The following is a 26150-nucleotide window of genomic DNA, read 5'->3' on the forward strand; positions in this document are numbered from 1 at the left end:
TACAGCCTGTACTAAGTTATTTTCAGAATATAAGGGTAAAGTTTTCAGAAAGAAAGAAAAAAGAAAGAGGGAGGGGGAGGGAGGGGTCACATAAAAAGAGAAATCAGAATGGAATCAGTCTTTGGAACAATTCTATGCAATAAATAGAAGGAACGCTTTTGAAATCTGAGGGGAAATTATTTTCAATCTAGAATTTTATACCCAGTGAAACTATCAATCAACTGGAAAAAAGATGACTTCACAATGCAAGGTCTTAAATAATTATTTAAACTCTTCTGCATCTGTTTTGATGAAGGTATTGAGAGATATATGTTAGCCAAAAGAGAATAAACTAAGAAAGAAAAATATACCTGATTTTATAACGGGGGACTAGCGCAGGAAAACATTAAAGGGGAAAAATACCTAGGGTGATAGCTTATATAGCAAATAATGTAAAGGAAGCAGAAATATAGATGAAATACCTCCAGGAAATAAACATAATTGGTAGGTATCTGATATACTTGAATATTTTAAGGAGAAAAATAGATTTCAAGTAAAGGATAGTGTAAAATATTCATTGCAGTTAATAGAAAATGATGCAAGTGCAAGTGCTCTAGGAAGAATATTTTTCAAGAAAGGAAATATAATCATACAACACTAACAATATGGACTTTAACTGATAGTTTAGCCTTTAAAAATAGGTGAAAATTCTATTACGAGAATAGGGGGAAGGGAATGTACAGTGTTTGTCTATATTGTTGGGAAGTAAAAAAGTTAAATCCTTTATTTATTCTAGTAAGAAATAATTAAAATTTAAACAATATTAAGACAGCCTAAACCTACTATTTAGAACATTGAAATCAATTTTAGAAGAAGCCACTGTGTAAAAGGTGTCTGGAGATATAAGAAATTACTTTTTGTTGTAACTTTTCATTCATCTTGATTTTAAACCTGAAAATTATATGAACTTACAAAATAAACTGAAAAGTTAATATCTTTCTGACATTCTACCAAATACACACAAGTTTTCAAAATGTTTTAAAATTTGTATTCATTTTCATTCAGGTTATTACATTTTATTTGAATTATAACACATGATGTTCTAAATATAAGCAAAAGTGAACGTAAGAAAATATTGGCTAAGTTAGTACAGTAAATGTAAAGGAAATAAAATAATAAACAATTATGGGAGTCCCATATTAATCATAAAAAGATGTTTAATTTTGCAATGAACACAGAAAAGGTAATTTTTTCCCACATGCTATGATTTAGACGTTGGTATGATTTTTAAGATGAATAAATAGAACATTAGAATAAGATTGGAAGTGCAGATATGACTTCTTACATGAAGGAAATAACAGAAGGGTAGTTTAGTATTATGAGGCATGCAGGCTCTAAAATATACCAGGTGAGGGAATTGGGTGTAGCTCAGAAATACAGTGCTTAGCATTCTGAAGTGCTAAGTTCAATCACCAACATTAAACAATAGACAAACAGGAGAAAACCCAAAACCTCAGTTTTATAGAAAGAAAAATGACAATATAAATATGTGTGCAATTGTAAAGGATTAAAACTTTAAAGGTATTATTCACAGATGGGTATGAATTAAAATTAAACTGTTAATGCAAAAGAGATTAAACAACATTGTAAAATGGTAGATGTATAGTACTTGATAGTTGAAAATCAATTGTTATATTGCATTATAACTGATAGAAAACTAAACTTATTAGGGATTATAATATTTCAAAAGTACATCACAATATAAACAAAAGTGTTGCTGAAAACTAAATTTACAGCTGTTTCAAAAGATAGGATTTTCTACACTATTCCGCTCAGGACCATTGGTGTGAATGTTAGGGTAAATTGGTTTCAAAAACTTGAATTCGCTTGTTCCAGAAGAATCTCCCGTCAGACACACCTTATACTGGTAACTCTGGGACAGAGTGCCAGTGCCTCTGACATCCACCAGGTGGCCAGGAAAGTGGCTCTCAGGCACTGAGCAGACCTCTAGTGATGCCGCCCTGCGCCTCCTGCACAGCCGCACCGCCACGAACACCAGCACAGAGAAGAGGAAGAGCGATGACACAGAGGCCAAGGCGATGACCAAGTAGACAGTGAGCGAGTCCCCCTGCGCGCGCTCGGGCGCCACTTCCGGGAGTGGCAGGTAGGGCTGGGAGAAGCCATCCACCAGCAGCACGTGCAGCGTGACGCTGGCAGACAGCGGAGGCTCGCCATTGTCCTTGACCAGCACCACCAGCCTGTGCCTGGCCGCGTCGCGCTCGCTCAGCAGCCTGGCGGTGCGCACCTCGCCATTGTGCGCCCACACGCCAAACAGCCCTGGCTCGGTGGCCTTGAGCAGCTGGTATGACAGCCAGGCGTTCTGGCCCGAGTCTCCATCCACCGCCACCACCTTGGTGACCAGGTAGCCCTGCTCTGCTGCCCTGGGTACCAGCTCGGTACAGGGCGCAGAGGCGTTCTGCAACGGGTACAGCACAAAGGGCGGGTTGTCATTGTCGTCCAGCACCACCACTCGCACCAGCGCCTGGCTGCTGAGCGCGGGCGAGCCTTGGTCTGTGGCGCCCACGTGGAACTCGAATGACTGCAGGGCCTCGAAGTCCAGCGCCCTCAGCGCGAACAGCTGCCCATTGTCTGCGTTGATGGAGACCAGCGAGGCGAGGGTCAGGTGCGGGTCCTGGGTTGGCAGCAGCGAGTAGGTGATCTGGGCGTTGATGCCTGAGTCTCTGTCTGTGGCGCTGACACTGCCTATGTGCAGGGCGGGTTGGTTATTCTCGCGGACCAACAGCGTGTATGACGTTTGTGTGAAGGCAGGGGCGTTGTCGTTGACGTCGGAGACGAGGACAGTTATGTTGTGCTGGGTTTTCAGCCTGGGTGTCCCCAAGTCTGTGACCGTGATGGTGATGTTGTACTCGGCTCTGCTCTCTCTGTCTAGTGCTTCTTCTGTCATTAGGATGTAAAAATTTTCCACAGAGGGTTTCAGACGGAAAGGCAAATTATCCTGTATGTAGCAAACGGTCTTTCCATTTTCTCCAGAATCTCTGTCTTTAGCCCTAAAAACTGCCAGTACTGTTTCAGGAGAGTTCTCATCGATGTAGTTGGAAAGTGATGATATGATCAATTCAGGAGGATTGTCATTGGTGTCTAATACCTGGACCAAAACCATACATCTTGCAGAAAGGCCCCCACCATCAATTGCCTGTATGTTTATTTTGTGAGACTTTACTAGTTCATAGTCAAGCAATGCTTTGAGAATGATTTCCCCAGAAAAAGGATTGATTTGAAAGATTGTTTGAATATCTTCATCAGCATCAAAAAATGAATAGGTTACTTCTGCATTGACTCCTGAATCTGCATCTTCTGCAGAGACTTTAACCACAAGAGACCCTAAGGGGCTATTTTCTGGAGCCTGGGTCTCATAAATCAGCTGAGAAAATTTGGGAGCATTGTCATTGACATCCAGAACAAGGATGCGTATAGTGGTGATTCCTGACCTGGGTGGAGATCCACCATCCAGTGCTGTGAGTGTTAAATTGAGCTCTGGCTGCTTTTCCCAGTCAAGAGCTTTGTCTAGCACTAGCTCTGGATATATTGTTCCCTCATCACTGTCACTAATTGTAATATGAAAAAAAGAATTGGGTTCAATTGTATAGTTTTGGATACCATTAAGTCCTCTATCTGAATCTTGTGCTCTTTCTAAACGAAATGTTGCCCCTTCTGCTGTATTTTCAAGTATTTTTAAGACCATCTCTTTCTCCCGAAATACTGGTGAGTGATCATTTATATCTCTGATTTTCAACTCAGCCCGGTAAATCTGAAAGGGGTTATCCATTAAAATTTGGAAATACAGCATACAGGGCTCTATGGAGCCACACAGTTTCTCCCTGTCCAGTTTTTCATTTGTGAGCACATTTCCAGTATGAGAATCCAGAAGCAAGTGTTGTTTATTATCATCAGAAACCACCCTCGTTCTCCGTGTAGCCAGCTCCTCCACCCCTATTCCCAGCTCCTTTGCCAGATTGACGACAAAGGATCCTCTTTCAGTTTCCTCTGTCACAGAATAATGTCGAAACCTATTAGCTGCCAAGGATACTCCCCCAAACAGAAAGAGAAATAAGACTTGCCTTTGTCTTGGGAAGCACAACCTTCTGGTCTCCATAGCTTCTTCTTTCATCAATTCCAGTAATAAGCAGAACTCACAGCCTAAACAGCAGTTGGAAGCCTCAGACTTACACTTTGTACTAACAAGGAGCTAAGATTTCTTTTGTCCTTTTCTTCCCAGCCCATCTGACTGGATCTTCCTTTATTGTTAGTGACCTCAATAGCAACCTCAGTTCAAAATTTCTGTCTCTTTAGCCTGCAGCGCCACCGCGTGGCTTCCAAAACACTCAAAATTTTAACATTTTTCCTGTGTATTATTTATAAATTATTTCATTTAGTGGTTTTTTTCAAATTTTAAATTTTTATTTTCTATTTTTTAAAATAATATTTGTATAGAGATGCATTCACATTGTTTATTCATTGTTCCATGGGAAAGTTAAAAAAATTGGGAAACATAAAGTTCCTGCTGTAGCAGTAATTTTGTTCACTTCACTGATAGGTTTTGCTCCTGTACTAGGTCTTTCAATTGTGATACAACACTTATGCAACCAAAATGGAATATTTTGGGTTCCTCATGGAACCATCAAAATAGTAATTTTATTTTTCCAGTGACATTGGGCACAGGAACACCAAAAACTGGCAAAGAAGCCCATTTCATATGTTTTTCAAAAAACTCCTTCAAAAATCTCATTACAATGGCTAAACAGAATCACCACTGTGTAATCAGAACCAAGCATTTAGGCTGTTCTTTTCCATGTTCCCATAAAGACTTATGCATATAACTATGATGACCCTGTAAATAGTATTGCTTCTCATTTTAGGCCACTCTGTCCTTTCTTCAATATGTGAGCTACTTGAGGACAGAAACTACATCTTAGTAATCTTTGGTTGGCAAATAAGCCACTCACTAATTCTGGTAATAAAGCATGTATATAGATAAACTGTAGTGAGTAGGACCTGAAACAATATTCAGTACCTTTCAAAACCTAACCCCTACAATTTGAAAATTGTCTTCTTTCATTCACTTACACATGCTTTTCAATTTCTAATACCTTTTTTGTCTTTGTTTTTCTTATATAAAATTTAAAATACCTTGCAGAATTAAAGAATGGCCTAACCTTTATTTTAAGGTTCCTCTTAATTGAAATCCAGTAAGACTTTATGTGCATTAAATAAAGGGAGGTAAAGATCACAACTAACACATATCATAACATTATGGAAAGTAAAAATAACATTATACCATTTGCTTCACAGTAATTTTATTCAAAGGCCTAATATCTAGAAAGATAGTCTTCTACATATTATGATTTTCCTACAAAAAGCAAGTGATATAAATTAAGTCTAGTAAGTGTAGGGAGATATATAAGGAAAAAGCTAGATATCACCAAGAAACAAAAGCAAACAACAAAACCCCACTACTCTGCTGAATATAAAAGACACGTTATGAGAACCTCTAATTGATAGTTTCTATTGTTTTTTCAACTGAGTGGAAATGGATTGCTAGCCAATGAAACTTAACAGGGATCCCTGATTTTTTCACACACAATTAAAAGCAACAAATTATGAAATATTTCTATATGATGCTGTAGAATGCCCAAAGTTTGCTTTTATGGCTTCAAACATAAGAGCATTTACACACTCAATATTTTACAATGACTTTTCTTTTTATGTTCAGGTTAGGCTGATTAGATATTTATCATACCACTTGTAACAGAAATATTATTATTAAATACAGATACATCAACAGGGAAAACAGAACTTTAAAAAGTAACATAGTTTAAGAAAGATGTAATAATTAAAATCAAGGATTACAAATCAACAAGAAGACCAATTTAGAAAGGAAAATAGAAATATCAAATAGTATATATGATATCTCATGAAGCAGAAGTCTAGAAAAGGGAGAACCAACATGAAATATATGTTGATAATAAAATCAATAAAACACATTGGGTGAAAGAAAATTTTAAATGCTGTCAGCTTTGAAGATAAAGCCAACTCATTAATAGTCTATGAGGAAAAAAGTCTATGAGAAACAATTGAGTAAACATAAAGAAAAAACTGTAGTAAACTGATAATGAATTAAACTGAAAAATAAATAATCTCAGCTACTTTAGAGGCCTAAGCAGGGTGATTCACCAGCACTGAGAGTGGGTAAGTGTCTTTCCCTTATTGAATGGATTTCTATCAATAATTAAATCCAAAAGTATTGTGGAAGAAAGAATTTTCCTCTATTTCTTTCTCAGGGCACTGGGGCGGGAGGATGGGGATAATTGGCTTCAAGAACTTAAACTCGCTGGTCACAGAACCTCCCTTCAGACACACCTCTTGTTGGTAACTCTGGGACAGAGTGCCAGTGCTGGCGACATCCACCAGGTGGCCCGGAAAGTGGCCCTCAGGCACAGAACACACACCTAGCGATGCCGCCCTGCGCCTCCTGCACAACCTCACCGCCACGAACACTAGCACAGAGAAGAGGAAGAGCGATGACACAGAGGCCAAAGCAATGACCAAATAGACAGTGAGCGAGTCCCCCTGGGCGCGCTCAGGCGCCACTTCCGGGAGCGGCAGGTAGGGCTGGGAGAAGCCATCCACCAGCAGCACGTGCAGCGTGACGCTGGCAGACAGCGGAGGCTCGCCATTGTCCTTGACCAGCACCACCAGCCTGTGCCTGGCCGCGTCGCGCTCGCTCAGCAGCCTGGCGGTGCGCACCTCGCCATTGTGCGCCCACACGCCAAACAGCCCTGGCTCGGTGGCCTTGAGCAGCTGGTATGACAGCCAGGCGTTCTGGCCCGAGTCTCCATCCACCGCCACCACCTTGGTGACCAGGTAGCCCTGCTCTGCTGCCCTGGGCACCAGCTCTGTGCAGGGTGCAGAGGCATTCTGCATTGGGTACAGCACGAAGGGCGGGTTGTCATTGTCGTCCAGCACCACCACTTGCACCAGCGCCTGGCTGCTGAGCGCGGGCGAGCCTTGGTCTGTGGCGCCCACGTGGAACTCGAATGACTGCAGGGCCTCGAAGTCCAGCGCCCTCAGCGCGAACAGCTGCCCATTGTCTGCGTTGATGGAAACCAGCGAGGCGAGGGGCAGGTGCGGGTCCTGGGTTGGCAGCAGCGAGTAAGTGATCTGGGCATTGGTGCCTGAGTCTCTGTCTGTGGCGCTGACACTGCCTATGTGCAGGGCGGGTTGGTTGTTCTCGCGCACTAACAGCGTGTAGGAGGTTTCTCTGAAGGCAGGGGCGTTGTCGTTGATGTCTGATACCTGCACTGTTATGTTAAGCTGTGTTTTCAATCTGGGTGTCCCCATATCTGTAACCGTGATGGTCACGTTGTATTCCTCTCTTTCTTCTCTGTCTAGTGCTCTCTTTGTTTTCAAGGTGTAAAAGTTCTTGCCTGAAGGTTTTAGAAGAAAGGGCATGTCTTCCTGAATGGAGCAAATCGTCTTTCCGTTGTTCTGAGAGTCAGGATCTGAAACTCTGAAAACAGCAACCACCATCTCTGGGGAGTTCTCCGGGATGGGACTGGTGAGTGCAGACATGGTCACTTCGGGGTGGTTATCATTTACATCCACTACCTGCAGGAGAAGAGTGCATTTCCCCCAAAGACCTCCTCCGTCTGTAGCCTTGATGTCCACTTCATAAAACGGGACTGTTTCAAAATCTACTTGTTTTCTAAGTCGAATTTCTCCTGTCATAGGATTTTGCTCCAAAGTTTTGCTAACATCTTCTGAAGCCTGAAAGAGCATATATATTATTTTCCCATAGATGCCACTGTCTAAATCAGTGGCGGAGACAGTGACTACCAGAGAACCTACAGGGCTGTTCTCAGGAATTTGCACCTTGTAGATTGGCTGCTGAAACTCAGGGGCATTATCGTTGATGTCCAACACTTCAATAAGGACCTGTGTGGTTCCAGACAGCGGAGGAGAGCCGCCATCCAGAGCTGTCAGGGTTAATCTTAGTTCAGGCTCTACCTCTCGATCCAGCTCTTTTTCCAAAACCAGTTGAGGATATTTCTTGCTGTTGTTGCGTTCATAGGTAAGAACGCGGAAATGGGAGTTGGGGCTGATTTGATAGTTCTGAACATTATTGCTTCCAACGTCCAAGTCCAGAGCATTATTCAGAGGGAACACATTTCCTAGGGGGCTGTTTTCCAGTATTTTAAGAAGTATTTCTCTTTCTAGGAACACAGGAGAATGATCATTTATGTCTTTCACCTTCAGTTCAGCCTGAAATATCTCTAAGGGTTTTTCCATTAACACTTGGAAATTTAGTATACAAGGCTCAGTGGGCCCACATAGCTCCTCTCTATCTAATTTCTCATTTATGAGCAAATCCCCAGTTTGAACCTTGAGCTGCAAATACTCTTTGTTTCCTTGGGAAATGATCCGGGCCCCTCGGGTGGACATCTCTGCCAACTCCAGCCCTAGGTCTTTCACTAGATTTGCCACTAAGGAACCTTTCTCCATTTCTTCCACTACCACATATGGTCCCAACTCGGCGCCTGCCCCAGACAAGCTCAGCAAGACAAAGAAAAGTAAGACTTGCCTTTGTCTCTGATTTGGCAGCCATTCAATCTCCATTGCTATTTCTTGGAAATTCTTGTTCACAGGAGATTCACGTCCCAGGGTCTTGTTAGCGTTGTCCAGCAGTCCAGAATGCCAGAACTAAGCCGTTAAACAGAGTTTTTAAAGATATCGCATTCGCTTTTGCTCTGGCGGAGAAAGCTTTTCTTTTGCTTCTAGGCGGCAAGAAACTGGCTGGCAAACTGGAATTGCGGAAGCCAGTGTTGTTTTCCATTTTCTTGACCTGTAGCGCCACCATGCGTTCACTTAGTCTTACTTTTTTTTTTCTGATGGAACTGGAAACCAAATTTTCCAAAATGAAGGAATAGGCTATGTGATATTAAACACTTGAGTTTTATTTTCAAGAGGCTTTTGTATGTACAGAGAGAACACTGGTGTTTCATGGAAAGGAGTACAAATAGCACACTATTACTGATATTATTGACTATGCTGTTGTTAATGATTAAATGTTGCTATTTACATCTAAACTAAGAAGAACATACGTGTAGGAGCAAAATGTTTCCAAAGTAATAGCACATATTTTTCAGGGTACTTATTATAGTATTACAAATGAATGGACAATGCAAAAATTACAATCAGCGGGGTTATAAAGAGTGTAGTTAACCTTTTTTGATGTGGTGCAATCCCCAGGGCTTCTTGCATGGAAGGCAAGACCTTTACCACAAAGACACATCCAAGCCCCTAACTAATGCTTTATTAAAGAATAAGTAACTTCTTTCCAACACCTAAGCCTCAAAACTGAATTTTTACAATTTTCAAATTAATGGAAAATTATTTTCTAAATAGGCAAATCTCAAGGTTGGCCTTGCCACACTTTGGAATTCTGTTTTTTTAAATTTTAACAAGAACAATTTCTATCTTGTTCTTTTAAAAACATCTTTGAGATGTAACTCAAATACCCAGAATTCACCAACTTAAAGCATATGATTCAGTGGCTCTTAATGTATTCACATTGTTGTACTTCCATAATCATTCAATTTTAGAATATTCCCATCACCTTAAGAAGAAACATTATCCTTTATCTATAATCCCACTATTGTCCCATTTCTCCTAGCTTCAACCCCAAGCATTTATTAATCTACTTTTTTATAGAGTTCCCTATTTTAAACCTTTAAATGAAGGAAATTATATAATATGCAGACTTTTATGACTGGTTTCTTTCACCCAGAATAATGCTTTCAAGGTTTCATTCAAGTTTTAGCATGTAGCAACACTTCTTTTACAACTGAATAATACTGTGTTGTTCAGATAGATCAGATTTTGATGATCTATTCATCCACTGAGGGACATTTGAGTTGTCCCCTTTTGGCTATGTTGACAAAGCTGTTGTGAACATTCTTATACCAATTTTTGGGTGGACCTGTAATTTTATTTTGCTAATAGTGAAATTGCTGGATCATATGCTATTTATATATTTAATTGTTTCAGGACCTTCCACACTTTTCCCCTAAATGGCTGAATCATTCTACATCCTCAGTAGTGTATCAGGATACCAATATTCCCCCATCCTCCCAATGCTTGTTATTATCTGAGTTTTTGTATGTAGCTACCTCAGTGAAATAGTGTCTCACTGTAATTTTGATTTATATGTCCCTAATTACTAATGATATTGAGCATCTTTTCATTTATTGGCCATTGGTTATTTTCCTTAGAAAAAATGTCTATTCAGATTTTTGCCTGTTTTGTGAATTCAGCTATTTGTTTTATAATTGAATTACAAGTGCGCTTTATAATTCTAGGTATAAGACCCTTATCAAATTTGGATTCTTTTGTTTGTGTTTCCCATTTCTGTAATTTGAATTGAATTGCAATTCATGGTAGGATGGAGGTATAACCAGTAGCAGAGTTGGCCAGCATGCATGAGACCTGGATTTGAGCCCCACAACTATAAAAACAGTTCATGATCTTTATCAATTTTGTGCTCTTGTGCATGAATTTAAGAACCTTGTTAATTATCTTGTTTTGAGTTCAAGCATCAAATCAGTGAGGCCTAACTTTCTGCTATAAAGACTTTCATAAGTCCTCCTTTGACCACAGGTGGGTGGTACTGTTAAAATGGAGAATTTTCTTCCAAGTGACCAACCTGTGGTAGACAGAATAATAGCTACTCAAAGATGTCCCCAAATATGTAAATATGTTACCTTACATGGCAGAAAAATTATTTGCAAATCTGTTTAAATTCAAGATCTTGTGAAGAGAAGATCATCCTGTATTATTTAGATAAGAAGGATCTTCCCTAGCTACAGTCAGAGGGAGATGTAACCAGTAAAGAATGGATAGAGTAGCAATGTTGCTGGCTTTGAAGATGGATGAAGGGGTCATGAGACAAGTAATAAAGGTAGTATCTATAATATGGAAAAGACAAAAGAAATGGGTTCTCTCTAGAGCCACTGGCATGCAATGCATCCCTATTGATTCAGTATTTTAGTTCAGTAAGATCCAGATCAGACTTCTTGTCTACAAACTGTAAGATTTATACAGTTTAATTGTTTTAAGTAACTAACTGCTGCACTCCGGCTGTTGCAAACTAACCGGGGAGTGATGAACAACTTGTGAAGGTTGATGCAGCAGGAGTGGGAGCCTTTATTGTAGGACAGGAGGGGTATATATACATTCCACACAGCTTATCTAATTAACATAAACTAGATACAGCAGTCAACCAATAAGGAATCTCCACACTTAATGGCTCACTGGTGTTACTTCACAAACCACTCCCTCTGGCATTTTGCCAGGCGCCATCCTGACTTGTTTACAGACTCTAACAACTAACTTTGTGATTTTTTCCCAGCAACAATAGAAAACTAATGTATTAACAGAAATATGGATTTACATGCACCCAGCGGTTGAATCAACAAAAAGTTATCATTTCTATAAGAATAATATTAGCATAACAAATGCTGAAGAGTGTCTCTTTCATCACTGTTGGATCATTCTTTCTGAACAGTCATTTATGACCCATATGTAGTTTTTTCCCCCAGCATAACTTAAAGAGGAATTGCCAAGGACATTGTTAATCTTAACAGAAAATAAATGGAGCCCATCATATTTTTCCTACTGAATTTCCAGATCTCTAAGTTATTTAGTGATGAAAACACCTCCATAATATTGCTTATAGTTTTCTAAAATTAGGTTTTGGTTACAATTAGTACTGTAATAGCAACTGCTTTCAAACATATTTCAAACATTTGCCAAAATGAATATAGTATATTTAATTTTAATAAAGGACTTATGAAAATATAATAAAGTTTCCACTTCCAAAACAAAATAAAAATAAATATATTACATCTGATAAAAGAACACTGAAGAAAAATCATAAGAAATTCAAAAAATGCAACCAGAGGGTAACTACTCTTTTTCAATGCACTCATTTCTACAATAATGAATGTGACATTCTAAAGACACCACTGATACAATCAGACTGATTCAGATCAATTGTGGTAGATGACCCAGCATACTTAAAACAGAATTTCTCCAACAACTTTGGTTTTATTGATCTACAACAGTGTGGTCACTGGTATAGAAATATATACAAACTATAGTGTGAAAGTTTTATTTTCACATGGGAATTTAATTCATGGAATAAAATTAAGACTAATAGTGGAATTTACTTCTTTGGAAAAAAATGATCCCAGGTAAGGCCTGCCAATATAGCATACTGGTTAAGAACTGAGGCATTAAATTCAGGTAGACTTAAATTTATATTTCAAATTTTTCCCTTTATTACTCAGAATCGTGAGCAAGTAACTTTATCTTCCTAAATCTCCAATTTCCTCATATGTAAAAAGGGGATAATATGCTGGCTCCCTCAGGGTTTGGGAAAAGATTAAAAAGATAATGAATATAGAGCACGATACACTACTTCTAGTGAAATTAGAAATCAAGAAACACACAAGTGTCAAAATATCAATTACATCAAACTGCATAGCTAAGATTTGTGCATTTTATGTATGTATTACTGTTAATTAGATTCTACTGGAGGCAGCATAAAAACTGAAATAGAGGTGGGCTAATAAGATAAATGTTCCCTTATTACTTAAGTAAAAAAAAATCAGAAGTAGGATGACAAGATGACTAAAGAGTCACTACACTATCTCAGTCCATTGTTTCTATGATCCAACATGGCTGTTTGTGTATAACCCATTCCATACATATTTCAAGCACCACAAAGCTGTTGGAGAAGGAAAAATTGAGACTCCTTCCTGATGATTTATTTCCCTCTAAAAGGTCTTCTTGGGTTTAGGGGATGGAACTCAGTGGTAAAGTCTTTGCCCAGCAAGTGCAAGGCCCTGGGTTCAATTCCCAGAACCAAAAATGTCTTGGGAGTTTCCCAGAATTATTGTACATGCATCTAAACTATAACACAGTCTCATGTCCAATTCTAACCACCAAGAAGTCTTTGAAAGATATATTCTTTTGACCAAGTACACTAATGCCCTAAACTTGGGGTCTACTACTAAAAATTAAAAGATGAATGAACATTGGCCTATGTACTTTCTGTCACAGATGAAGAAGAAAAGCCAATTTCACTATTTTGCTACTTCATCTCACAAGATAGTTATGGTGCAATATTTATTTCCCTTCCTTTAACACCAATGAAACTAAGTGAAAATCAGTTTAAAATAATTAATTAAAAACTTGGAGTTGGGGATATGGCTCAGTTGGTAGAGTGCTTGCCTTGAATGCACAAGTTCCCCAGCAACATACACATACATCACACACATACACACACACACACACACACACACACACAACCCCCCCAAACCTCATATGGTGATAAAAGAAGCACAATTATATAATGCTTTAAGAAAAAAAAACAGTACCAAACAAAATTATTACTATGTGGAGAAAATAAAGCATGACCCAGATATCCTCACTGTACAGTTATCTTCCTTCCTGATTGGACATTAGAGTGTTAGCTTGTATTACTGCTCTGTAGATATTTAATGGTTTAACAACTAAGAAAATATTCGAGGAATTACAATTGACTATGTAGAATTAATTTTCCAGACTTCCTCCCTATTCCTAAACTTTTTCACAACAAAGATTTGTATGACCATTGACATCAGCAATGTCAGTTTTGAAAGGCAAAATTTAGGATCACTCATTTTACACACATGGAGAAAAGATAAGAAACCAATATTTTAATCCAGTGAAAACCTAACTATTGCAGGCAAGTTAATATTCTGACAGAAAAACCATCTCTTTGAATTTGTCACAATAATTAAAATATCATATATTTTAAAAGATTATTTTAACAGAATATTGAAACCCAAGTTATTTCTATAGTTGGGGTTTTGTTACATTTCTGACCCAAGGGAATGGTCTTGGAAAGTAGGTAAAATAGGCTTCAGAAACTTGAATTCACTGGTCCCTGAGCCTCCTGTCAAGCACACCTCATACTGGTAGTTCTGGGACAGAGTCCCGGTGCCACGGACGTCCACCAGGTGGCCAGAAAAATGACCCTCAGGCACAGAGCAGACACCCAGCGGCGCCGCCCTGCGCCTCCTACACAGCCTCACCGCAACGAACACCAGCACAGAGAAGAGGAAGAGCGATGACACAGAGGCCAAGGCGATGACCAAGTAGACAGTGAGCGAGTCCCCCTGCGCGCGCTCGGGCGCCACTTCCGGGAGCGGCAGGTAGGGCTGGGAGAAGCCATCCACCAGCAGCACGTGCAGCGTGACGCTGGCAGACAGCGGAGGCTCGCCATTGTCCTTGACCAGCACCACCAGCCTGTGCCTGGCCGCGTCGCGCTCGCTCAGCAGCCTGGCGGTGCGCACCTCGCCATTGTGCGCCCACACGCCAAACAGCCCTGGCTCCGTGGCCTTGAGCAGCTGGTATGACAGCCAGGCGTTCTGGCCCGAGTCTCTGTCCACCGCCACCACCTTGGTAACCAGGTAGCCCTGCTCTGCCGCCCTGGGCACCAGCTCAGTGCAGGGCGCAGAGGCATTCTGCATTGGGTACAGCACTAAGGGTGGATTGTCATTGTCGTCCAGCACTACCACTCGCACCAGCGCCTGGCTGCTGAGCGCAGGCGAACCTTGGTCTGTGGCGCCCACATGGAACTCGAATGCCTGCAGGGCCTCGAAGTCCAGCGCCCTCAGCGCGAACAGCTGCCCATTGTCTGCGTTGATGGAGACCAGCGAGGCGAGGTGCAGTTGCGAGTCCTGGGTTGGCAGCAGCGAGTAGGTGATCTGGGCATTGGTGCCTGAGTCTCTGTCTGTGGCACTGACACTGCCTATGTGCAGGGCGGGGCTGTTGTTCTCTTGCACCAATAGGATGTAGGAGGCTTGCGTGAAGATTGGCGAGTTATCATTGACGTCTGATACCTGCACTGTTATGTTAAGGTGTGTTTTCAATATTGGTGTCCCCAAATCCGTGACAGTGATGGTGATGTTGTACTCAGCTGTGTTCTCTCTGTCCAGTGGTCTCTCTGTTAATAGGGTGTAAAAGTTTTCCACTGAAGATTTCAGGAAAAAGGGTAGATCCTCCTGAATGGAACAACTTATTTTCCCATTTTCTCCTGAATCAAGATCTAACACACTGAAAACTGCAACCACCATCTCAGGAGAGTTCTCAGATATGGGACTAGTAAATGCAGACATGGTAACTTCTGGGGCATGGTCATTCACATCCGTGACTTGGATCAGAACCGCACATTTTCCAGTAAAGCTTCCAGCATCTCTCGCTTCTATATTGACTTCATAGGACTCAACTCTTTCAAAATCAAGTTGTTCTTTCAGCCGAATTTCTCCTGTCAAGGGATTGATTGCAAATGTTTTGCTAATCTCATCTGAAGCCTGGAACAGTGAATAAGAGACTTCTCCATTGACTCCAAGGTCTACATCCGTAGCAGAGACCGTGACAATCAGGAAACCTATCGGACTGTCTTCAGGAATCTGCACCCTATAGATGAGCTGCTGAAATTCCGGGGCATTATCATTGACATCCACGACTTCAACGTGGATCTGAGCTGTGCCAGTCCGTGGAGGAGAGCCGCCATCCTGTGCTGTGAGGGTTAACTTGAGCTCAGGTTCCTCCTCTCGATCCAGTGCTTTCTCCAGCACCAGCTCCGGATATTTCCTGCCATCGCTGCGTTTTCGGGTAAGGACCCGAAAATAGGGATTGGGACTGATCACATAGTTCTCAATATTATTTTGGCCTACATCCATGTCCTGAGCATTCTTCAGAGGAAATGTAGTTCCAGAAGGACTGCTCTCTGATACTTTCAGCAACATTTCTTTGTCCAGGAACTCCGGAGAGTGGTCATTTATGTCTATTATTTGTAGCTCAGCTTGAAAAAATTCTAAAGGACTCTCTAGCATCACCTGGAAACGAAGCACACAGGGCTCTGTGTGCCCACACAATTCCTCCCTGTCCAGTTTTTCATTTAGTAACAATTCCCCCGTCTCCTGATTGAGCTGCAAATGTAGCTTATTCCCTTTGGAGAGGATTCTAACCCCCCTCCTGGAGAATTCCCTTTGTCCCAGACTCAAATCCTTTGCTAGATTGGTTACAAAGGAGTTGCCCTCAGTTTCCTCCACTACAGAATAGCGCCTAGGCTCTCCCGCTCCCTCCTGAAATAAGCTCAATAGGAAAAAGAAAATGACTTGCTTTTGTCTGCAGATGCGTTTCCCGCTGGCCTCCATTGTGTTTGGTACAGCCCACTGCAAGATTGTCTGCTGAACTGTAAAGTCGCGAGTATCTGATGCTGTGGTATTCCGCAAGATATCTGAGAAATATTCCAGTTCTTTTTAGAGTTCTTTTCAGAGGATCCAGTCCTCCTTTCTGTGGCATTCAAGCTTGGGTTGGGTTTCCAGCCTCTGCTGGTAAATTTTCCCGTATTGGAGTCGCACCTATGGTTCCGGTTTGTACCTTCTTATCCTGCAGCGCCACCAAGCGTCCTTATAGGTTCTTACAATTTGTGGAATGAAAATGGATGCAATATTCCTAACATTGCCTCTATGTACCAGTGGGCTATATAAGGTTACAACACCACATCAACTATCACTGTACCATTTTGGGTGGACAATTACCTGAAGCACACAGGAAATGACATTAGCAGAGATTTTCAATAATTCTAATTGAGTTTGGGGCAAAAGGTACATATTATTGTAATAATTTAATCAGAAAAAAACATACATTGGAATAACATAGAAAACTTTCATAATTATACACTTTTAATTTCTATGAATTATGGAAACAATTACTACATATGAAACTTCCTTAGGCAAATTATTTAATCTTTCTTTGCCTCAGTTTACACACATGTAAAGTGAAATAGTAATAACAACTATCACATAGGACTATTATGAATTTCCCACCTTACAGATGAGGAACGAATGTAGAGAAAAGTTAACTTTATAAATAAACAACATATAGTGATTTGATGCCACTAGCTAGCTGAATCTGCATGAATCCATTGTTGTGACTAGAAAACACCTAAAAATTCACATGGTAGATGAATGCATAAGCAGGACTATCTCAGAAAGAAGTTATGTCAAATATGAAACAAGGAAACACTGAAAAGCTTGTCTAAATAGAGGCATAAATTCAGTAAATCTGTGATAGCAGTAGTAAATATATATCTTGGAAGAATGTCTTTTTTGATTACCTCTATTTCTTTTCTCACAGAATCAACTTCTAATAACCTTGTCATTTAAAAAAAATCTCAAACCCCATAAAAGAATAATATTATAACCCTCCATGTACTTATCACTAGTTTCAACAGTTATCAATATGTTTCCATAATGTTTTATCCCATCAATCCAACATTTTCACATTCTAGGAAAAGTGAATTTTCATCCACAAATACTTTGTTATGCATTTCTCACTGTAAAAACCTAAACTACAATGTCATTATCATACCTAAGAAATTGTTAATATTAATTAAGATTCATATATATTCAAATTTCTCTAGTGTATTCAAAATCATTCAGTCAATATCAAGCAAGATACACACATTGTATTTGGCTGTAAAGTCTCTCAAGTTCTTTTACTGTGTAAACTTCCCTTTTTCAATTTCCATGCTATTTGTTTGTTGAGAAGTTATTGAAAACACTTTAAGATTTTATTACTGTATTTTATCTGTAGACTATATCCCACTAGTACTGTACATTGATACTAATACTATTTTTGGCAATAATATATAATATTTTGAGAGCACTCAAGCATGCTAAGTGCTGTATACAGGATCTACACCTCCAGCTCTGGATAATTTTTAAATACAAAGCTTCTCCTTAATGCACCATAATTTCTAAAATTTATTAACAGTTTATGTTTCTCTTTGATACTATTTGATACTACATTATTCATTTTATTATTTTTTTCTGACTAAGCACTGAATTGAATTGATTAGGAAATTCTTAAAATAAAATTTTAAATTAAATTGGGAAAAAGTATTATGAATATAGCTATGAAATACTGCAGAAGAAACACTGTAATGTGAGGAAAATAATAAGCTAATGAAGCAACAAAATTATGTAATATCCCTACTCAGGACCATTAATCTTTTTTGTTAAATGAAAAACATATGTTCAGGAAAAAGCACTAGTTGATCTTTCAATTCGTTTTACTTGATATTTGGTTAGATCAGATCTTTAATAGTAATAGTTGAATAACTGTTTCATAAAAGATGGCTTGTTGGTTTATTAAAATAATAAAACTACAGACCGGTAGTAATATTATTACACCCAGCAGTGTGATAAAAAGAAAAAACTCTTTTATTGTTTAGAAACATGCCAAGTGCTATCTAATGACAGAAAACAGTATAGCATTGGTGCCATGATACCAACAAAAATAACTAGGAGATTCTCAGTTCTGCTATTTACTAGTTGGTGACCTTACTGAGTCACTATGACTATATATTAGCTCACTTCTGAAATACTTCCCCTCATAGGATTCACTGACGACTAATTGTGTTAAGATAGTGTATGCTAGACCATATGTGCTTTGAAAAAAAATCTTTAGAAAATACTCTACAATCTCTGCTCCCCAAACTTATAGTAGGTACACTTTTACAGAATCCCAGTCAACTATGAAAACTAGCAATAAAGAATGAAGACAATGGAGAGCAATTTAAAATAACTCTAAATAAATTTAACTGCCCTTAAACTTCTCCAACTGCACATTAAGCATAATTGTTTGGAATAAAACATGACACATATATATTTCATGCTTGTGGATGGTTCTTGGGAATTAAGCTGGATCCTTTTTTGACTTTAAGAGTTCTTGAAATACTGCAAAGTCACTTCTTTACAGGTATCCAGGGTAAGTTTCTAACTAGGAATATATCCTCAGACAGAAGGGCTTACTTATCATTCTTTATGAGAAACCCAAATTATTCTGAAATGAGGGATTTTCCTCCACTTCCCTCCCTATGCTCTGGGATAGTATATTGGGGAAAGTTGGTTTTAGGAACTTGAACTCACTGTTGGTCCCTGAACCTCCTTTCAGACACACTTCATACTGGTAGCTCTGAGACAGTGTCCCGGTGCCACTGACATCCACCAGGTGGCCAGGAAAGTGGCCCTCAGGCACAGAGCAGACACCCAAGGGCGCCGCCCTGCGCTTCCTGCACAGCCTCACCACCACGAACACCAGCACAGAGAAGAGGAAGAGCGATGACACAGAGGCCAAGGCGATGACCAAGTAGACAGTGAGCGAGTCCCCCTGCGCACGCTCGGGCGCCACTTCCGGGAGCGGCAGGTAGGGCTGGGAGAAGCCATCCACCAGCAGCACGTGCAGCGTGACGCTGGCAGACAGCGGAGGCTCGCCATTGTCCTTGACCAGCACCACCAGCCTATGCCTGGCCGCGTCGCGCTCGCTCAGCAGCCTGGCGGTGCGCACCTCGCCATTGTGCGCCCACAAGCCAAACAGCCCTGGCTCCGTGGCCTTGAGCAGCTGGTATGACAGCCAGGCGTTCTGGCCCGAGTCTCCATCCACTGCCACCACCTTGGTGACCAGGTAGCCCTGCTCTGCCGCCCTGGGCACCAGTTCGGTGCAGAGCGCAGAGGCGTTCTGCATTGGGTACAACACGAAGGGCGGGTTGTCATTTTCGTCCAGCACCACCACTCGCACCAGCGCCTGGCTGCTGAGCGCGGGAGAGCCTTGGTCGGTGGCGCCCACATGGAACTCAAATGCCTGCAGGGCCTCGAAGTCCAGTGCTCTCAGCGCGAACAACTGCCCATTGTCTGCGTTGATGGAGACCAGCGAGGCGAGGGGCAGGTTTGGGTCCTGGTTTGGCAGCAGCGAGTAGGTGATCTGGGCGTTGGTGCCTGAGTCTCTGTCTGTGGCGCTGATGCTTCCGATGTGCAGGGCGGGCTGGTTGTTCTCGTGCACTAGTAGCGTGTAGGACGTTTGTGTGAAGGCAGGGGAATTGTCGTTGACGTCAGAGACAAGGACAGTAATGTTGTGTTCAGTTTTCAGCCTTGGTGTCCCCAAGTCAGTGACAGTGATTGTGATGCTGTATTCAGTGTTCTGCTCTCGATCCAAAGATCTCTCTGTTACCAATGTATAGAAATTTTCTACAGATGGCTTCAGGACAAAGGGGAGATCATCCTGGATGGAGCACACCATTTTCCCATTGTTCCCTGAATCTCTGTCTCTAATCCTAAAAACAGCAACCACGGTCTCTGGTGAGTTTTCTGCAATTGGACTAGTAAGTGATGATATGAGAATTTCTGGTGGATTATCATTTATATCTGTTACCTCAACAATCACTGTACAATTTCCAGAAAGTCCTCCACCATCTTTTGCCTGAATAGTTAATGTATAAGTATGAATTGCTTCATAGTTCAATCTGGCTTTAAGATAAAGATATCCAGATGTTGAATTGATTTGAAATGTTTTGAGAATTCTTTCAGTGGCATAAAAAAATGCATAGACTATTTCCCCGTTACTTCCTGTATCTAAATCTCTAGCTGAGACAGTGACGACCAGTGAGCCAACCGGGCTGTTCTCAGGTACCTGCACTTTGTAGAGCGACTGCACAAATTCAGGGGCATTGTCATTGACATCTACCACCAGGATGCGTAATAGCGTGGTTCCGGATCTGCCTGGAGAGCCGCCATCCAAGGCCGTGAGGGTTAAACTGAGCTCAGGTATCTCCTCTCGATCCAGCGCTTGATCCAGTATCAATTTAGGAAGAAGATTCCCCTCCCCACCAACATGGACATTAACATGGAAATAGGCATTAGGGCTGATGGTGTAATTACTCAGGCTGTTGGTTCCAACATCTGAATCCTGTGCACTTTCTAAAGGAAATATTGCACCTGGATTTGTACTTTCTGATATTTTCAAGAGAATCTCTTTGTCCAGAAAGACTGGAGAATGATCATTGATGTCTCTGACTTCTAGTTCAGCACGGAAAATCTGAAAAGGCTTTTCCAATAACAACTGGAAAGGAAGCACACAGGGCTCTGTGGGGCCGCATAGTTCTTCCCGGTCCAATTTCTCATTTAGAAGTAAATCACCAGTAAGCGAATTGAGCAGCAAAAATCGCATATTCTGGTCTGAAACAATTCTAGACCGTCGGTCTGAGAGTTCTCCCACCCTCAACCCCAAGTCATTGGCCAAATTGGCCAGAAAAGTTCCTCTCTCAGTTTCCTCCGCCACAAAATACCGAAGCGGTTCCGCGCCAGCCCCAAACACTCCCAGAAATAAACAGAAAAACTGGACTTGCCTTTTCTGTACAGCGCGCTCCCCACTGGCCTCCATTATTTGTCAGTCTTTCAAAAACAGAACCTCTGGGCCTCAAGCAGCTCTCAGAAAGGGCAGGAACTAAATCCTTAGAGATGGTGGGATAAGGGCATTTCTCCTGGGGAGAGATCCCCACTTTTCCCTAACGCTTATCTCCGCGATTTCCTTTCCTCTTCCCTTCTGTGCAGACTTCCCTTTAGGGTGGAATCTGTAACACTCTTTGTGAGCATATTTTTTCCCCCTTCTCTTTTTAGCCAGCAGCGCCACCTTGCGTTTTGTGCTTGTTATTCCTATTCTCAGAATAGGGGAAGGAAAAAAAAAAAGATGGCGGATTGAAGGCATTCTGCAACAGTACTGAGTTTTTCGTGTCCTTGCTGTTTCATGTCACCTCTTTTCTTCAAGTGGTTGCAGTAATGCTAGTAAGTAATAGCTTGTTCTCATTTCCCCCTGTGATAATCTGAATTCGTAGAAAAAAATGAATCTCTTGTTTTCTTAAATCTAGGGACACTCTAGCTCCCTACCAAAAATCTTTTAAAAATCTGAAGAAAACCTTCTCCTATCCCAAAAATTGATAGTAAAGAATATGAAAGAAAATGAAGCCTTAATCAAGAAGCCAAGAAATATTGGTTCAGGATATTTTGTTTATTTGTAAGTCACTTAGCAATAAGGAAGTCTACACAAGCAGAATAACAGATCTTTATCAGTTTCTTGTGCATTATATAATACTTACATTTTCAAGGTCTTCACTCTTCACCCATGGTATTTTCTGGAACACTTTATGCTGCACAGCCTTCAACCTTCACTTACCTTAAGTATTATTTATAATTTATTATTCATAAACAATTTCAATGGCCAGGATCTCCAACATCCAGTGAATACTCTAAAATTGTAGTAGCAAGTTAAGTCAATCTTGCAGTTATGTTTCTAATATTTCATCTTTAACTACTGGTGGTTGATCTCAATTTGAGAAAAATACTTTTAAAAAACATCAATCATCTTTTCTTTATTCTTTCACAATTAAGGTAATTTTTATGTTTGTTTAAATTTTCTCTTTATACTTAAGCTTTTTTATTCTTGAGTCATTGATATGAATGAAATTTAACCATGATGTCTTATAGTTTTGGTGCACAGATAGATTTGATGTGTCAACATGATTTTAGGATTTTTCAGCCCCACATGGTTGTGTGTGTTTAACTTCTATGGTTTTTGGTATTAAACTATCATTCTGGCCTCATAGAATGGGTTAGGAAGCCTTACATCTACTTTTGTATGGCAGACTAGTTTTTTATAAGCATATTATTATTATTTGTTTCTACAAGCTTAATTACAGCTTGCCTTGTAAACTGGTTGGAATGGTGACTTTGATGATGGTAGATCCATGACTATTTTTTCCATTTCATCTTTGGTTATAAATCTGTTCATGTTTTGATTGCTTTTTAAGTAACTTGTGTTTTATTTAAAAACATTTTTTTCCTAGTTTTCAAATTTTATTGTATTACTTACCTTTAGTTGTATCTCTATTATTATTACAATATTTAGTATTTTATCTCCTATTTTTGAGGCTTAAAAAAGCTTTATTTTACTGATATTTTAAAATGTATTTTATTTCAAAATAACATATGACTTTTGTTCAAAACCGAATAGTGCTGAGAGGCTTATAATAAAATACAATGGTTCTCTGCCATTTCCCTTCTCATTTTTCCTGATTCCCACCCCAAATAAAGAGGCAGCCATTTAAAATTCCTTAGCTATTTTTTCCCTTAGTCTCTATTCTGATGTATCTTGATTGATTTTACAGATTACCAATTGATTCCCTAATACACCGGATTACATTTTAACCCTTTCATACTTTTTTTCACTCGTAACATTGGGAACTTTGTTATGTACTAATTATATTTTCTTTATTTATTCTTGAAGTTAATAATTGCCTTGCTTTTTCATTTCTTGTTATGCTTTCAATAATTTCAGTTGCCTTTCAAAATGGTGATTACCATCTTTCCTGAGACATCAATTTTACTTTAAATTGAGAGGCTGCTTACTTACCACAGCAGAGCTATTTATTTTCAGGTTCTATCTTGGAACTTCCATTTGCTGTCATTCTTGGAATACTCTTTGCCTTTTATTCTGGTTTATATTTTCATCTTTTCCCATTTTATCTATGGTGTTAATAGATCACATTTTCCAATAGGGTCATCTGATGGAAATGATGATACAATATGAAGGGGCTCACTGATAATATCTTCAAAATGGCTATCTCTTGAGTTACACAACTCCAGACTGGACTACTGTTATGTTCATTATGCTTGAGACACAGTTGTCATCCTGGGATCATCCTTCAATACCATCTGGAGATTGATTTCACTTGTCTTATTTTGCATCTTTTATTTTTTGTTTTTCTTCCTTTTTACTTTCTCATTTTGATACACATCTTCCTGTAATTTCCAGAGAAGGATATATAATAATGAGATTTTGTTGTGATCATAAATGTAACAAGATATCTTTATAATTTCCTCCATCTGTTAAAAATATTCTTAAATTACTTCATTGATAATTTCTTTCTCTTCCTCTCTCCTTTTGGAATTCTTGTGATTCAAATGTTGGGCCTCTGATATGGTTCTAATTTCCTTCTTTTTTTCTTTTCTGTCAATTTTGCAGTATTTCCTAGGATATTTTCTAAACTTTATTTTCAAGCTCTTCTACTGATATTTTAATTTCTTTATTATATTCATGTTTTCCAAGAGCTCCCCATGTACTTATTTCTTAAATACAATAATGTCTTCTTTTATCTGATTATATTAATAATAGTTTTCCCTCTGTTGTTTTTTGCAAACTTCTATTTTCCCCCAGTTACTTTTTTTCCTTTGCTTTGTTTTGATTATTATATTTCTTTCTGGAAACCTCAAGTGATTGTTCTTTTTTGTTTGTTTCTTTCTTTTTTTGGTTTGGGTCTTTTTTGTTTTCCTTTTTTTTTGGAACTGGGGATCAAACCCCCCTATACAAGGCAAGTGCTTTGCCACTGAGCTACATCCCAATCCCAAGTAATTGTTCTTAATTCATTTCAGGAGATTAAGAGGTATAACACAGCTCTGAGCAAGTTGTTAGTGCTGGTCCATTTTGATCTTCATTCCAAGGCCAACTGGGAGCACTGATGACTGAGGAAACCCTGATAATATGATTAACTCTTTCCCCATAGTTTACCCAAAAGGAAAAAGTAAGGATTGAAAAAAGGTAAAGGATTGAGTGGGGAAAGGGAATTGGAAGTTGACATCAGGATAAGCGGGGTTCATTACCAAATGACTCCACTAATCTGAATGGGCCAATACATAGAATGTTGATTTCTTTCTCATGCTATATATCCTGTACATTTCAACACGGGTCCCTCCTTAATAGCAGTCAGTTAGGAATCCAGGCTTTGCTCATCATCACCGTGATGGGAAAAAATGTGTTGAGCTAGTCACTGTATCTGAAAATTTAAGCTCAGAAAGGAAATTACATGGCCATACATAACTTTAAAAAAATAGAATTGAAATTCTATCGTGTCTGAAAAGGGAACTTAAGTATTTGTAATTGGTTCTAATGACTGTCATATCTTTTTAACAATCAATATTCAAAATTATAATTAATGGTTACTTACTTTTCACTACCACTGTCCTCAATTTTGCCAGTAGAACTTTTTTTTTTTTTTTTATAATGGACCTTGCCTTTTGACATTCATCACAGTTTAAACTCTAGATTTGTTAGGGCCAGGGAGATAGGCTACTCAGTGACTGAAGTGGAGAAATGTGATCCAACTGCTAGAGGTTTAACTGCTTCTCAGGCAGCTTTAACACAGTTCTCCTTACATGGTACCCTACCATTATTTCCAGAGTATCTAGCTGATACCTCTAAACTGTCTGCAGTCTAAACAGGATTGGTTCTCACCTTACCCCATTGCAGGGTTGGTGTTGGGTTGTCAGGTCTACTAAGGAATCCACCTGCTTTCCTGTTCTAAGATTTTCCTAAGTTGTCTCATACACTATTCTACCCATTTTTAGTTATACATGACAGTAGAATCCATTTTTATATAATTATAAAGGCAAGTAATGTATCTTGTTCTAATTCAGTCCCTAGTACTTCTCCTTACACTTCCTTCCCCCACCCCCTACTCTCTTTCCTCCATTGATCTTTCTGCCATAACAATGGCTTTTTAAAATGAAGTTTTATTAATCTCTCATATAAAAGGAAGCTGGTAGCTGAAATGAACTCCATGATACCTGGGATCCAGTCTTATTTTATCATTGACTTGATGTATTCAGAACATGGCTTTTATTTCTTAGTCCATGGATTTTATTTCTTAGCTATTATATCTCTAGTCATACCAACAAATAAAAGGAAGAGAGATGTTCCTTCATTTAAAAAATATTCCCATGAAGTACTACATTGATATAACTTAGTTGCAAGATCACATCTGGCTGTCAGAGAAGTTGGAAAATGCAAGCTATAATTCACATATCTACTTGGGAAGCTAAAATGTGGGAGGTCTCATTTTAACATAATTAAGGAATAATATATATTTGGGTAAAGTTAGAGTGTATATCATACTAACTCAGACCTGACCTATATCCTCAACTACCCACTGGGACCAAGGGTTAGGCAAGTGCTCTACCACTGAGCCACAACCCTGGCCCAAGAGCTTTTTATCTCTGAAAATTATGGTGTAGACAATTCAGATGAGCCTCCTGTGGAAAAAAAGTGGTGGACATAACTTTTTAAAGAAGGCTAAAATCCTAGTAGAA

The 26150-nt window shown here is 39.6% G+C and overlaps 1 protein-coding gene across 10 annotated transcripts in view; it reads right to left on the reverse strand.

The window, feature by feature from the left end:
• Positions 1-1150: 1150 nt before the first annotated feature.
• Positions 1151-26150, reverse strand: part of LOC308650581 (protocadherin beta-17-like) — a 49264-nt gene continuing 24264 nt past the window's right edge. Inside the window, exons 1-3 of one of the 10 annotated variants that reach the window (XM_081296669.1) lie at positions 21229-21546; positions 7930-8508; positions 1151-3409 (exon numbers count right to left, since the gene is read on the reverse strand). In XM_081296669.1, the coding sequence (XP_081152795.1) occupies positions 1781-3409; positions 7930-8508; positions 21229-21393 (2373 nt within the window). In that variant the 5' untranslated portion in view covers positions 21394-21546 and the 3' untranslated portion in view covers positions 1151-1780. Of the gene's footprint in view, positions 3715-5343; positions 8855-9020; positions 16555-16813; positions 19153-21041; positions 21547-26150 lie in introns of those variants that run through there. The other 9 variants (XM_081296660.1, XM_081296661.1, XM_081296666.1 and 6 more) reach the window with 9 other exon arrangements.

The sequence above is a fragment of the Spermophilus citellus genome (genome assembly GCF_964194105.1).
Source record: "Spermophilus citellus genome assembly, chromosome: 1".
In the NCBI taxonomy this organism is placed as follows: domain Eukaryota; kingdom Metazoa; phylum Chordata; class Mammalia; order Rodentia; family Sciuridae; genus Spermophilus; species Spermophilus citellus.